Source organism: Anser cygnoides, chromosome 3 (genome assembly GCF_040182565.1).
Source record: "Anser cygnoides isolate HZ-2024a breed goose chromosome 3, Taihu_goose_T2T_genome, whole genome shotgun sequence".
NCBI lineage: Eukaryota > Metazoa > Chordata > Aves > Anseriformes > Anatidae > Anser > Anser cygnoides.
In genome coordinates, this window is record NC_089875.1 from 22091110 (window position 1) to 22107075 (window position 15966).

General features: G+C 38.1%; 1 protein-coding gene across 1 annotated transcript in view; it reads left to right on the forward strand.

Moving 5' to 3' along the window:
• Window positions 1-4051, forward strand: part of SPATA17 (spermatogenesis associated 17) — a 79953-nt gene extending 75902 nt beyond the window's left edge. Inside the window, exon 5 of the mRNA XM_066995516.1 lies at window positions 1359-4051. Coding sequence (XP_066851617.1) covers window positions 1359-1439 — 81 coding nt within the window. The 3' untranslated portion in view covers window positions 1440-4051. The remainder of the gene's footprint in view (window positions 1-1358) is intronic.
• Window positions 4052-15966: the final 11915 nt, after the last annotated feature.

The following is a 15966-nucleotide window of genomic DNA, read 5'->3' on the forward strand; positions in this document are numbered from 1 at the left end:
GGATAAGAAAATGTGAGGTACAAGTCATTAGAGATACATTAGAAATTAAATCTTCTAAAGAGTTAAGAATGGGCAGGACTCACTTTCATACCACACAGGGAATATTTCAGTTTGAATGTGAATGTCTACCTTGCTATTTTAATAATTATGCAATAGAGTGTTGAAGGAATTACGCCAAACATCTTTAAGGTTGAGATTTAAGAAATAATATGGTAACAGTTTGGCAATATGCAATGTAGATGAAACTTAGGTGAGCCTGAGTTTGCATGGAGCTTACAAGAAGTAATAGCTGCTTGTTTATGGAGGTTCAGCTGGACAGGAGACTGTGAACTAGGTAAGTCTAAAGTATCCAGGAAATGATAATTCTGCTTTATCTCATCTTTCGGAAAGGAAAAAAAAAAGAAAAAAGTTTTCATTCTGGTTTTGAGAGAGAACCAAACATTTCAAATTGTGAAATGTGTTGAGAAAGTACTAATTTTAGCTTTCATCCAGTCATGGCACCAGCCATTATAAAATGACTCATTGCGTTTCCATGAAACCCTTTCACAGAGGTCTTGCTAATAGTTCGCTACAATTGAAACAAATAATTTATTAGTAAATAGCTAAATGAAAATAATGTTTAGAATAATTAGCTTATTTGACTTTCTTGTTTGTCATTTGTATTTTCATTGGACTCTAAGGCACAAGTTCACTTATATTTCTCTTACTCAATTCAGATTTGTAAGCATTTGCATTTAAAAAAAATCAATATAAGAACCAAGAACTTCCTTGGGAAAAAAAAAAAAAAAGTGTTTGGAACTCATCCTGCCTATATTCTTTCTACCATAACTCCATGGTCAATTTAATGGTCAATTTGATGCCACACAATTGTGTAGTATATATATATATATATATATAATTTTTTTTTAACCCTTTCTCATTTTATTTTTATATCCTCATTTTAAGTTTAACCAAGATAGAAAATTTAAAATATTGTGAGAGTAACTTGCTGTCTTTAACTTACCTGTTTCTCACAGAGGAGAACAGAATTTTGTATACTATGAGTCAAAAAAGACTATAGAATCTGGTTTGTGGGACAGAAAGTCTTTGCAGTGTTTATAGGTACTTAGAAATACATTTGACACACATATTTGCTTGCAATTAAATTATTTGATTATTGTTTTCTTCTCCAAATTTCTACGCATATATGCACATTTCATATGTTCATTATTTTTCATAATTTACATTCTAATTTATAAAATTAAATTTAACCAGAAGACAATATTTAGTGCTTTAAAGTACTATAAAAAATGAAATGTAAAGTCATGAAAGCTAAACACCTTTTTGTTTGTTTGTTTGTTTCTCTTTTATTTCTTTAGGACTTTCAAACAGTGTTACCATCGATTGTTCTCTTTGAGAAGTTTGGAAAAACTTATTCCAGATGTGGACAAATAGTGTAATCATTCTGTAAACTATGCAATGTAAGACACTTGATAAGTAATCAATAAATGCTTTTCAAGAAATGCATAGCAGCATGTCGACTGAATGTCCCATAAATTATTCTTTCTGTAAAGTGATGTATACTATGTCTGAAGTACTGTTAATTGATTTTGCTTGATCTTTAAGCAATACAGCTTTCCACATTAATCAAAGATTGTTGTTGTTGTTTTGGAAAAAAAGTCAGTATTATCCTAAGAAAATGGAGAGGCTCTTAGAAATGACTTCTGAAAATGCTATCTTTTATTTAAATGTAAATCCTATAGGATACAAGGTAAAAGACTCAGAAACGTGGTATTTATTACAGATTTGTAAGTGAAGTTAACACTGAAAAAAAATCTATCTTTTCCCTTGCAAGTCTGTTTCGCAAATTTGCGTATGTTTCATCATTGTCGTTCATCATTCTCTATGTTAATATACATGCTTTTTGGATACTGATCCATCTCTTCATATGATCAATAAACTTAGGTAGGCTATTTACATGGATGATACTATTTTAAAACCTTTTAGCTCCTCTGTGTGTGATATAACTTCACTGTTGAAAAGTTAAAATTCTAACAGCTTCATATATACCTTAGTATTTAATCAATTTTTCTATATCCTCTTTTTTTTTTTTTTTTTTGCCAATATCTATGTGTTTACTCTTGGTCCCGTGTCTGCCTTATACATGGGAACATGATCATGTGATGCTTAACAAAGAAGAACACATCTGAGCACACAAAACTGATATTTGACTGCTGTGTTTGCTAGCATGCAATTCAACTGCAAAATGGTGAATATCTTCAGAGCGCATTAATTGAAAAGACTCAAAAAACTTCAGTATTTTCTGGGACCAAATCATAACCTAATTCTTCAAATTATGCGAATGAATTTTTACAGAAGTTTTCTGCTGAGTTTTCTAGGATACCATGCTTTCTCCTCGTATCATTTGGATGTATTTGAATCAAATATTATTAGATCAAATAGCATTTGATTATAGTATTTGAATCAGATAATCAGTGTTAGGCTTTTCATTACTGAATTTTTATTTTTGTTTTTTTTTGATTCTCTTGCTCTCTCCAAATGTGCAGAAAAGTCCATGTGATAATGGTTTGTATAAACACATATATACACTTTCTGAACTAGGAGTCAAAAATTTCACTTCCATGGGGTTTCAGCTGTTTGCATCTGTGGAAAAGTTTTAAGGCTATCATACACAAAAATACTTTCAGTTCCTCTGCAGTAAATTATGACTGCAGACATTGAGCTGTAGTATTGCTACTTTCTGGAGTGTGTCGTTGTCAAGCTTTGAAAAGTTTATTCTTCTGCATGGAAATGAGAAATTAATTCTGGGAAGTGAGAAGCAACCACCTCAGTGGCTAAGTCCCCCCATTAAGATTTAATCTGATCAAATGTAGCTAGAGTGCTTTAGTTGTTTGTGGAAGGGATTGAACATGATACACTTGTGCAAAACTGTTGATGAATAAAGATGCCACAGTAATTTTTAGATGTGAGAGCTATCTATTTGATTGCTTCAGCTTTAAGGTAGTTCATCACTTCACAGTAATTCACTCTGTGCTGCCTCTTGAGCTCCATACCACAATTTCCCATCAGTCCGATTAGAAATGGCAATGACTTTATCAGATTAATCTTTCTTTCTCTTCCTTTCAGTATCTCTGACCTGAGGACAAAACAAAGCCTACCATATAGGCCAGCACTGCAATAGTGCTCTATGGCTAAGAGCCTGCAGCACAAGTGAAGGTTAAAACTAACACTTCTAATTTATTTTAATTGACTGATCTATATCTATTATCTAATGTATATCTATATCTATATATCTATAGCAGTCAAAAGACAGATATATAATATACTTTTTCCTCTACTTAACAAGTTAACAAACAAACAAGCAAAAACAAAACAAAACAAAACAAGCAAAACAACAACACCATCCCCACCAACCCTTTTTTTAGTTTCTAAGCTACTACCTACTTCCCGGAAACCTTCTTACATACAAATATATCTGTTCATTTTATTAGATAAATAAGCATCTCCCCTCGCCTCGCCTCGCCTCTCCTCTCTTCAACATGTTGGACTTAGAAAAGATGCTCAGAATAATATAGTGCAGGAACACCAGTAGTGTTTTTTTATGTAGAGGAATCAGACATCATGACAATTGATGAAATAATGTACAAGTGAATAATCTCTACAGCATGTAGAAATAAAAGGCAAAATTTAGCCCTGGGGTAGACTAGCACTTCTATTTGGTAATATGTTGTGGGAAGCAAGTGAAAGTGACTTGTGAAGAAAATTTTGTTTTGCTCTCTTGTTTAAATTAAAATGTTTGCATGTTGCAAACTTACAGTTTTTGTCTAAACCAGTTAAAGCTAAAATTTTGATATTTTTAATCACTACAATAATATAGAGACCATCACAGTAAGGATTTTGATGAAATCATTATGTAACCAGTCTGCCTATCAATAAGTGATCGTGTAAGTGATTTTACTTTACTCCTGATTGTCTTTCTTATTGATGTAGTTTACCATATCACTTTGAATTATAAAATTAATTTTTGAAATATTTTTAATAATATATTTTTGATATTGTATTTCTTGCAGGCTTTCTTTATTAAGAAAATTGTTACTGAATGGTGTGTACTTCAGAGAAGATCTTTCTGTTTTATAAGCAACATTGCAGTCTATTCTTACATTTCAATGTCTTAATAACATCGGATGGCTATAGATAGAGACACAGGAAAAGAAACACTGAAAATTTGAAATGAACTCATGGATCTTGATGAGTCTGAAAGATTTGTATCTCTTTCAAAATATGGTGGGATATAACACTTAGCAGACTACTCACAGAAGTATCTAAAAATCAAAAGAATCACTGCAATGCCAAAGAAAGAGATAAATATAAGAAGTTGCTTATAAGTCCTCAGAAAAAATAAAAAGGACAATTACTCTAATTGTCTCATTAAATGTAATCTAGTTAATTGTGTTTGAAAAAATGTGAATACTAATACATATATATTATATGCTAATACTATACATATATATTAATACATATACCAAAACATCCTTGTTGCTGATTCCTACAATAACAAAATATATCTTCAGTGGGCAGCTGTAGATACAGAACAGACACAGACACAGAATTGTCTAGGTTGGAAGAGACCTCCAAGATCACCTAGTCCAACCTCTGACCTAACACTAACAAGTCCTCCACTAAACCATATCACTAAGTTCAACATCTAAACGTCTCTTAAAGACCTCCAGGGATGGTGACTCAACCACTTCCCTGGGCAGCCCATTCCAATGCCTAACAACCCTTTCAGTAAAGAAGTTCTTCCTAGTATCCAACCTAAACCTCCCCTGGTGCAACTTTAGCCCATTCCCCCTCGTCCTGTCACCAGGCACGTGGGAGAATAGACCAACCCCTACCTCGCTACAGCCTCCTTTAAGGTACCTATAGAGAGCGATAAGGTCGCCCCTGAGCCTCCTCTTCTCCAGGCTGAACAATCCCAGCTCCCTCAACCGCTCCTCGTAAGACTTGTTCTCCAGAACCCTCACCAGCTTCGTCGCCCTTCTCTGGACTCTCTTGAGCACCTTGATGTCCTTCTTGTAGCGAGGGGCCCAAAACTGAACACAGTACTCGAGGTGCGGCCTCACCAGAGCCAAGTACAGGGGGACAATCACTTCCCTAGACCTGCTGGCCACACTGCTTCTTATACAAGCCAGGATGCTGTTGGCCTTCTTGGCTACCTGAGCACACTGCTGGCTCATATTCAGCTGCCTATCAACCAGTACTCCCAGGTCCTTCTCTGCCAGGCAGCTTTCCAACCACCCATCTCCCAGCCTGTAGCTCTGCTTGGGGTTGTTGCACCCCAGGTGCAGGACCTGGCACTTGGCCTTGTTGAACTTCATACAGTTGACCTCAGCCCATCAGTCCAGCCTATCCAGACCCTCCTGCAGAGCCTTCCTACCCTTGAGCAGATCGACACACGCACCTAACTTGGTGTCATCTGCAAACTTACTGAGGGTGCACTGGATCCCCTCATCCAGATCATTGATAAAGATATTAAAGAGGACTTGCCCCAGTACTGAGCCCTGGGGGACTCCACTAGTGACCGGCCTCCAACTGGATTTGGCTCCATTCACCACAACTCTTTGGGCCCGGCCATCCAGCCAGTTTTTAACCCAACAAAGCGTAAGCCAGTCCAAGCCACGAGCAGCCAGTTTCTTGAGGAGAATGCTGTGGGAAACGGTGTCAAAAGCCTTACTGAAGTCAAGGTAGACCACATCCACAGCCTTTCCCTCATCCACTAAGCGTGTCACTTTGTCATAGAAGGAGATCAGGTTAGTCAAGCAGGACCTGCCTTTCATAAACTCATGCTGACTGGGCCTGATCGCCTGGTTGCCATGTAAGTGCTGCGTGATGACACTCAAGATAATCTGCTCCATGAGCTTCTCTGGCACTGAGGTCAAACTAACAGGCCTATAGTTCCCCGGGTCTACCCTCCGGCCCTTCTTGTAGATGGGTGTCATGTTTTCTAGCCGCCAGTCGACTGGGACCTCCCCTGATAGCCAGGACTGCTGATAAATGATGGAAAGTGGCTTGGCCAGCTCCTCTGCCAGTTCTCTCAGAACCCTCAGGTGGATCCCATCCGGCCCCATCGACTTGCGTACATCCAAGTGCTGTAGCAGGTCGCCAACCATTTCCTCATGGATAGTGAGGGCCACATCCTGCTCCCCATCCCCTTCCACCAGCTCAGGGTACTGGGTATCCAGAGAACAACTGGTTTTGCAGCTAAAGACTGAGGCAAAGAAGGCATTAAGCACCTCAGCCTTTTCCTCATCTCTTGGAACTAAGTTTCCCCCTGCATCCAATAAAGGATGAAGATTCTCCTTAGTCCTCCTTTTTGTGTTGATGTATTTGTAAAAACATTTTTTGTTATCTTTAACGGCAGTAGCCAGATTGAGCTCCAGATGAGCTTTGGCCTTTCTAATTTTGTCCCTGCACAGCCTCGCAATATCCTTATAGTCCTCCTGAGTGGCCCGCCCTCTTTTCCAAAGATTATAAACCCTCTTTTTTCTCCTAAGCTCGAGCCACAACTCTCTGTTCAGCCAGGCCGGTCTTCTTCCGCGCCGGCTCGTCTTTGGGCACATGGGGACAGACCGCTCCTGAGCCATTAAGATTTCCTTCTTGAAGAGTGCCTAGCCTTCCTGGACTCCTCTGCCCTTCAGAACCACCTCCCAAGGGACTCTGCCAACCAGTGTCCTGAACAGCTCAAAGTCAGCCCTCTGGAAGTCTAATACAGTGGTTTTACTGGTCCCCTTCCTGACTTCGCCAAGAACAGAGAACTCTACCATTTCGTGGTCACTCTGCCCAAGACAGCGCCTGACCACCACATCTCCCACCAGTCCGTCACTGTTTGTGAACAGAAGGTCTAGTGAGGCACCTCCCCTGGTAGGCTCTCTAACCTGCGTCAGGAAGCTATCTTCCACGCTCTCCAGAAACTTCCTAGACTGCTTTCTCTGGGCTGTGTTGTGCTTCCAGGATATGTCTGGAAAGTTGAAGTCCCGCACGAGAACAAGCGCTGATAATTTTGCAACTTCTGCCAGCTGCCTGTAAAACTCCTCATCCGTCTCCTCATCCTGGTTCGGTGGTCTATAACAGACCCCCACCAGGATGCTTGCCTTGTTGGCCTTCCTGCTGATCCTAACCCATAGGGACTCAACCTTATCATTCCCAGCCTCAAGTTCCACAACATCAGAACATCTCTAATATAGAGAGCCATACCACCACCCCAATGTATAATCCTTGTATAATCCTTGCTGCTCAGCCATGAAAACACATATATTTTTTGATTTGGACTGATTCAATCCACCTGCAAAGAGGAAAAAAAGTGCTGTTGTTTTCATACTGCATGGCTAAAGAGGCTTATTAAATACCTTTAAGAAGCAGCAGATACTGGGAAGAACCTCATTAGCAGAATATTGCTATACCATGGAGATACCTTTGTTTAATGCATAAAAAGCCTGGAACTTAATACTTTGACACACACTGCTATTTGGGCAACTTTAGATCATCATAGATCTTGACAGAGTCAAATAACAATGTTATTTATTCCTATACTGGATACACTGCCCTACATGTCAGGTGCTAAGGATTCAAAGCATTTATGCTAATGATTGAAGTCCTGATGATCTTTGGGTTTAACCACCAATGAGGATCACAGCACTTATGAAAAGAATTCAGGTGAAGTCATTAAAATGGAACAGTTATCTGCTACAAGTTGCTCACAGGATCTCATATCATGAGAAGTTTCAGGGATATTTGAAAATATCTGGCAACCTCTCTTCTTACAAAATCTGTCTGCTGTTACTCTGTGGATTAAAGATCTTTCAGTGTTGCTGCCCAATAATTTTGTTTGACTCCTACATAACTGATGTTGTAAACACAGAAAATCTCTTAATTTAAGCAATTTAAGGACTATCTTCTGATCTGATTCAAGATGCTCTCAACACTTGTCATAGAAAACATTTAGCTTGTAATGCCCTCTACAGGCAAAATTACTATAAGAGCGTTTACCACATTTTGATTTGCTCTGTACACTTTTCTGGTCCAAATATGTTGCAGCAGCTTTCAAGCAACAGTTTTGTTTGTTTGTTTGTAGTTGCTTTTTAAAACAAGTCACACTTCACATTTATACAGGAGCAGAAGTCCTGCAATAGGGGTTCTGCAACTGATCTAGATTCTTCATTCTGGATTTATAATGAAGGTTGTTTCCAGCTGAGATGTAACCACATTTAAACAGCAAAGCAAAATGGTAATGCTTGTAAACAATAATGGAGTTTGACCTACCAGTGCTTGACATTCAATAAGATCCTGAGAAGATCGAATTTCAGAAATATTTATTATCAGATTCCAAAAGATGTATTTGCAACTTGTCACGGAATCACAGAATCGGTGAATGGCCAAGGATGGAAGAGACCTCTGAAGATCATCTAGTTCAACCCCCCTGCCGAGCAGGATCACCTAGAGCACATTGCGCAGGATGGCATCCAGGTGGGTTTTGAATATCTCCAGAGAAGGAGAATCCAGAACCTCCCTGGGCAACCTGTTCCAGTGCTCTGTCACCCTCACAGCAAAGAAGTGACCCCTCATATTGAGATGGAACTTCCTCTGCTTCACTTTGTGCCTGTTGCCTCTTATCCTCTCACTGGGCATAACTGAAAAGAGACTGGCTTCATCCTCTTGACACCCTCCCCTCAGATATTTAGACACGTTGATGAGTTATCCCCTCAGTCCTCTCTTTTCCAGGACCAGTTCTCTCAGCCTATCCTCATACGACAGGTGCTCCAGTCCTCTAATCATCTTTGTAGCCCTCCTCTGGACTTGATCTGGTAGTTCTATGTCTTTCTTGTACCGGGGAGCCCAGAACTGGACACGGTACTCCAGGTGTGGCCTCACCAGGGCTGAGTAGAGGGGGAGGATCACCTCCCTTGACCTGCTGGCAACACTCTTCCTAATGCACCCCAGGATACCACTGGCCTTCCTGGCCACAAAGGCACATTGCTGACTCATGGTCAGCCTGCTGTATTCCAGGACTCCCAGGTCCCTCTCTGCAAAGCTGCTCTCCAGTAGGACACCCGCCAGCCTGTACTGATGCTTGGGGTTATTCCTCCCTAGGTGCAGGATCCTGCACTTGCCCTTGTCGAACTTCATGAGGTTCCTCTTGGCCCATCCCTCCAGTCTGTTGAGGTCCCTCTGAATGGCAACACAGCCCGCTGGGGTATCAGCCACTCCTCCCAGCTTTGTGTTGTCAGCAAACTTGCTGAGGGTGCCCTCTGTTCCATCGTCCACATCCACCTCTCTCCCCTTATCTACCCAGCCTGTCATCTCATCATAGAAGGCTATCAAACTGGTTAAACATGATTTCCCCTTGGTGAATCCGTGCTGACTACTCCTGATCACCTTCTTATCCTCCACGTGCTTGGAGATGGCCTCCAGGACGAGCTGTTCCATCACCTTTCCAGGAATGGAGGTGAGGCTGACTGGCCTGTAGTTGCCTGGGTCCTCCTTCTTGCTCTTCTTGAAAACTGACATGACATTGGCTTTCTTCCAGTCCTCAGGCACCTCTCCTGTTCTCAACAACCTTTCAACGATGACGGAGAATGGCCTGGCAATAACATTGGCCAGCTTCCTCAGCACCGTGGGTGCATTCCATCGGGGCCCATGGATCTGTGGATGCCAAGTTTGCTTAAATGATCCCTGATTTGATCCTCTTTGACCAAGGGAAAGTCCTCATTTCTCCAGACTTCTTCTCTTGTCTCCAGAATCTGAGATTCCAGATGTACTTCATAAATCATTGGTCCTCAATTTAATATATCAAGAAGTTCTGTATAGAGGAGTCTGCTAGGAGGATGCGGTGCTGGGTCTCCAGCTGTAGAGACTGGTAGAATGATAGAGACTGAAAAGCAGAAGATGCTTGTAATTCCTTAATTTGAAAATTTGGACATTAAAACAGAAACACTACAACCAAAAAGGAACCACATCCATCTAGTCAGAAACAGAATATGGGCCTTGGAGCTTTTATTTGTCTTAACTGCATTTTTAAAACACTTATTGGTGTATTTTCTTTCACTAGTTGACAAAGGTTTCTGGTCAGCAAAGAAGCTCAGACAATGCAAAACTGGCTTGGCTTCATATTCTTCCATCTTTTAATAGTTCAGTTCATTAATGAGAAAATCATCTGGCTGCTGGCACAATCAGATACAGTCACTTACCAGTACATTGAGTTCAGTTTATAGTACTCCGATTCATATTCATGATCAGAGGATGCAGTGGAGCAATTCATTAGTGCACTGCTGCATTAAGCAATCACTGCCAAAATGTGACATATTGAGAGTTTGCATTAAATTGCTTCCTTTGAGAATTTTTTTGGTTAAGAAATTCCTAAATGCAGTAATCTGTTGAGATAAATCACTCACACACTTCAAGAAAAAAACACTGAGGCTTCACGTGTATATCATTCAGTTAAAAAAAAAATCCATTTACTGGTGCTGGTAGAAAGGTGCAGAAAGAAAGAAAGATAGAAGTAGAACTGTAGATATTAATAATTTATATATAAGCAAAACAGGTGCAAAACTTTTTTTATAATGTACCCTTAGTATACATGCTCTGTCTTGAACAGGACCATTCTTAGTTTTTCTTACTGATACTTTAACCAAAATCTGGGCCAGTGAGTCACTACTAAGATGTGCATAGTATGTAAAATCAATATAAGACAGACTGCCCATAATTTATGCTTTTTGCAGCAATAATTATCTCACACGTCTACTAGTTTTGAATAAAAATATTTAGTCAATTCTTTTTGATGCTGGCCAAACAGACTAACATGGCCTCTTGTTACTTCAGAAGACATTTGCTGGCTTCGTTTCACCTATTTGCCAGAGCTGTGTGCCAGATAGATGAGATTACTATGTTCCTGCTAGGAATCATTCACCCTCTTGCATTTTTCTGTGTTTGATCTTTGCTTTCTGTCATCTCACTTGCTCCATGTTCACTGCAACATAGCATACCTCTAGTTTATGCTGACATTAAAAAAAAAACACATTTGACAGAAACTAGTTAAAGATCAGTTGGTAGTAAAAAAGCTTAAATATTCAAGAAATTTGTCTTGTAAGATTTGTTTCTCTCCTGTAATACAGGCTCCTGTATTAATGTATAGATTTCCTCCACCCTGAAGTGTTGCCATCTGCAGATGAGGCAAGAATTGGTTTGCCATCAATCTTTTGCTTTCGACAACAGAGAAAATGGAGAATTCTGAAGCAGTCAGTGCGGATTTTGAACCACATCTAAACATTTCTTCAAAACAGACAGGTCTTGCTGATTTCTTCACAGTCCCCTGAACACACTTATGACAGTGACATAAACATGAACATTTTGTAAACGTTGGTCTGAATGGACAGCTTATTTCTAAATCACATAGTATATCAAGTATTTAGTGACAACTGTATTTTCTAAAACTTAAATTTCATCCCCAACTCCTCTTTAGTCCAGATGATTACTTAAACTAGCCAAATTGCTGGGCTTTGTTTCCAAAGTAATTCACAGTGATGCAATCAGATGCAAGTACACTGAAATACATAGTTGTTTCAGTAATAGAAACTAGATATGGGAGATGTTGGAGCTAAATTCCGTACATGTAAGGACTTGTCAGGGTCTCTGTACATCACATTTTTGTGGGAATTCTATTGTGAGGATAGAGAGTGTTCTTGTTTCACAAAGAAGGTTCAGATGCCGTATTCAGAACAGACACCTTTCCATGCTATCGTTGTACAAATGTAAAGAACAAAGAAATTAGTTGAAAAGGGAAAAGACCATAGAGAAAGCTTAAGAACGAGGGCAAACAAGCAAAGAAGGTAGTGACTGGAAGAACCATGGAAACAATCTTCCCTATGAAATCTAACCAGGGACACATATTACAAGTTGTGGGAACATTTAATCCAAATGCCAAACAGGAAAATGGAAGAGGAAGAATTTTTCTGGGTGAGGGTGTTAATCAGTCCCTGTTGTATTCAAACCTGTCATGTCAATAATTATAAATCTGCAATGGGGTGACTCAAAGCAGCATCTCTACAGTAAGAAATGAACTGAAACGTCACTGTTGTCCCTGAGAATGCAGAAATTCTGACTGAGACCACTTTTCACATAGATACTTGGGGCCACAGCTCCTGCAACTCGTTAGTTCGTCACTTGCAGTCTAATGACAGTTGAAGAGGATGACCGTGACAGGCAGCTGTGTCTGTAAACATCAAGAGAGAGCTTATGTTTGACCTAGTTCTGGGAATGATTAACACATGATTTAGCTCTCATTCATTTCTATTCATGGTCATATATCTCACAGCTGTTGCCAAACACCGAGAATAAGGAAAGGTTTCTGATGACTTTATACTTTATGAATGCCTAATCAAATGGAGTGATCTGAGCATTTAAGACAACAAGGTATGTTTCTTGTTAAAAGAAGAATATTTCCTCTGGTTGTTCTCAAGTTTTTATTTCCATTTATCCCCCAGCATATTCTAGTAATGTGAAAACAGCGATGGTATATTTCTTTCTCATAAAATATAACCGTTTATTTAATCCTTCATCGCTACTATGCATTGAGAAGAAATCAACTGTTGTAAAAAATGTTGAATCACCATCTCCTAAAAATCTTAAATATACTTGAAACATTTCAAAGTGCAGTTCTTTTTCTAATATAATATTTTTAGTGAAGACTGCATGATTCCTCCTCAAGTACAATAGTAGCTAAAATGACAAGGTGCTTTTACTACATCAGTGTTTAATCCACTTACATCTCTCGTGACAATATATATATATATATACACATATATGTATATGTGTATGTATGCATATATATAAATCTATTGGGAACTTCTGAGTGCTGCAATGATTCCACATGTATGTACTTAAAAAATCAGTTCAGTTAGGAATAGAATGTGGTGGGTCATTTGCTACTTGGTAGCAACCTGGTGGGTCACACATCCAGACTAAAAGAAATCTCCATTGGCTAGAAATGTTTATAACAGGTTTACTCATTTGTCCTGAAGAAGGCAACAAGGCACATCATGTTATGTTCAAACATAACCTTTCTGTGGGAGGTATTTAGAAGCTAAGAGTAATGGCAGGGATTTCTGAGGATTTGTAAACCCTATTACAATTTAATTAACTTCATAGAGTATTATATTTTTTTGCAAATCTCTTGTACAATATTATCTCTTAGTATTCCCAGCAATGAAATGTGTAAAATTTGGCTCTTTCAGGTATCTCTATTTCTCTCTCCTATGATATTCCTCTTTTCTGGCTCATCTTTAATAATGGTTACTACAAATGTCAGTAGATTTTGATAGGACTTGCTTATCTCTTACTGGTGTTCATTTTCATTCTTCACATATACAACTGATATAGGTAAACTTGTGAAGGAGTTCACATGCATGTGATTTTCAAAGCCACACTAGCTGAAGTTGTTCAAGCCTGCAAAAATACAGCCTTTCATCATAGCTTCTTATAAGAACAGATGAAGATTTGTCAAAGAAAATACAGTGTTTTTTTTTTTTTTTTAACAAAGCTGATTGTCTTAACAACGGTAAAAAATTGCTCTGTCAATTTAAGAACTTAGAAAAATCGAAACTTCAGGGAATTGTGAATGTTCACTAAGTGTTATGATTATGTTATTCTGCTAAAATCCAGCAGCTACCAAGAATTAATATCTTTTTTTTTTTTTTTTTAAGTTTTAATGTCTATTTGGATAGAAAATAATGAAATCTGTGCTAGTGATTCATGAGAATTCTTTCTGAGGAATAATAGATTCTATTGTAATATTAAAGGCTCATATAAACAGTTGAAATTTGAAAGACTCATTTTTTTTTCCTCATTATGTTATATATACATGGATTATGCTGGACTGGACAATTTTAATTCAAATCTAAATTAGTCATAAATTCCAGATTACTCATAGTTTAGAAGAGAGGCAAACATTTTCTTAATAACATAATTCTCTGGTCACAAAGCCTAAAGTGGCAGGTAAGAGAAGATTCACCTTGAACAAGTCACTACTAACCTTCTGTTGAGCTTGAAAACTAGTAGGTTGCCCCAGTTGTTACATTGATAAAAGGAATCTGGCCATGATGTTTCTCAAAATATGTTGATAAACTGACTCTTCACAGCATGAACACATTTAGCTGATACATCTGTTACTCAGATTGTCACACAGAATTAGCAAATCAGTTCAAATATTGAGTATTTTATTGCTATCTAGAAGTTAGAAGCAAGGATTAGGAGGATAGGTCTTGGCACTTTTCTATGAAAAAAATGTAAGTGAATAAGCTTAGAAACAACTGAGTCATTTTCTCCTACAAGAGCCTTGTATGAATTGCTGCTAAAACATAAAAATATTTCAGAAAAGCCCTGTTATTAGTGCAACATCCAATAGATTTTCATATAGGAACAAAAATTCTTCCTCCAAGAAAGAAAATGTTAGAGAAGATAGGACTAAGAGGACCACTCACTACTTGTGTCAAATACATAACTCTTCAGTGCTTCTCAATTTCTCTGGAGTCAATTTTGAACTCTAAAATATATAGATAGTACAGCCCAGTACTTCAACAAGCATTAGAAACTAATCTACCAGAACATAGTTTTGCACAGTATACAGTGCAATAGTTTAATTCAGAAGTCATCAACATAAGAGCCTGGAATTACATGTGGTTCCCAAGCAAATTAAAGCAGAAGGTATGTTTTCCTGTTTACTAGTGGAACTGTGATGTAGCACAAAGCTAAAGAGGTAAATAAATTGCCAGCTGTGGAGCAGAATCAGAAGAACTATGGAGGTTAATTTAGGGTCTCAGCTGTGGGCCTAACCCTACTTGCCTTGGTTTATTGGGACTATTCAGAAGCATTTTGCTTTCACTTGTTTTGAACCGTTCCTGGAATGTCAGAAGTAAGAGTTGTGTGTTTTATAGCTCTCTGTCTTTTGATAGGTTGCTTGAAGAATTTGCAAAATGGGGTAGTTTAACACTTTTTTTTTTTGACAGAGCTGACTGAAAAATACACACACACACACAAAAAGTGAAAAGTTATTTCTACAACATCAAGTGGAATTAAAAGCTGAAAATAATTTATTCATCTTTGTGATCCTAATGATGCTTCTTCTGATAATGAAACCTGCTTGTATTTGTTACTTGGTGATAGATTCTAGGACAGATATAATCTGGATTTTAATGAGTCAAAGAAAATGATTGTGTTGATTTTTTCCCAAATACAAAATAGCACTATTAGTGACCAAATAATACAAACTTTCATTTGGGGACTTGAAGTGGAACGTATCAGGAAAGAGGAAGGTGTGGAGAAAAGCAAATTTTTATGTGAATCTCTGCTCCATAGAAAACTGTAACAGGGAGCTTCAAGTAAAGAGTTTAGTTTGCACTTGGTCAAATTTAGCTTTTCTAAAACAACAACAACAACAAAAACCAAAAAACAACCAACTAAACAAACAAAACAAAACAGACAGGAAAAGTAGTGATGCATGTCTCATATTGATAGAAACCAAGTACGTACCTCATCCATTCAAAACACTGATCAAGGCCACTTTGCTCTTTTTAGTGATGGCCCCATAAATCTGCCAGTATCAATGAAAGTCACTGTTATCTACTTGAAGTTTTAAACAGCTAAGCTAAGGAAGCTAAGTCATAGATAATGTTTCTTTACATCCAGGGACCATATTTTCATACTTGTATCTTGAAACTATCCTTTTTTGTTGTCAGTGGTTTGTTTGTTTGTTTTTGTTTAAACAAATGAACAAAAAATAGTATACATTATAAGAGAGGAAGAAATTCCACATACCCATCATAATTTTTAATGGAATAATTTTAATGTTCAAAGATTTTTTGTGCATCTTTTGTCTCCATGGGTTTCAGTCAAAAAGAATGAGAACCAAACAGGATG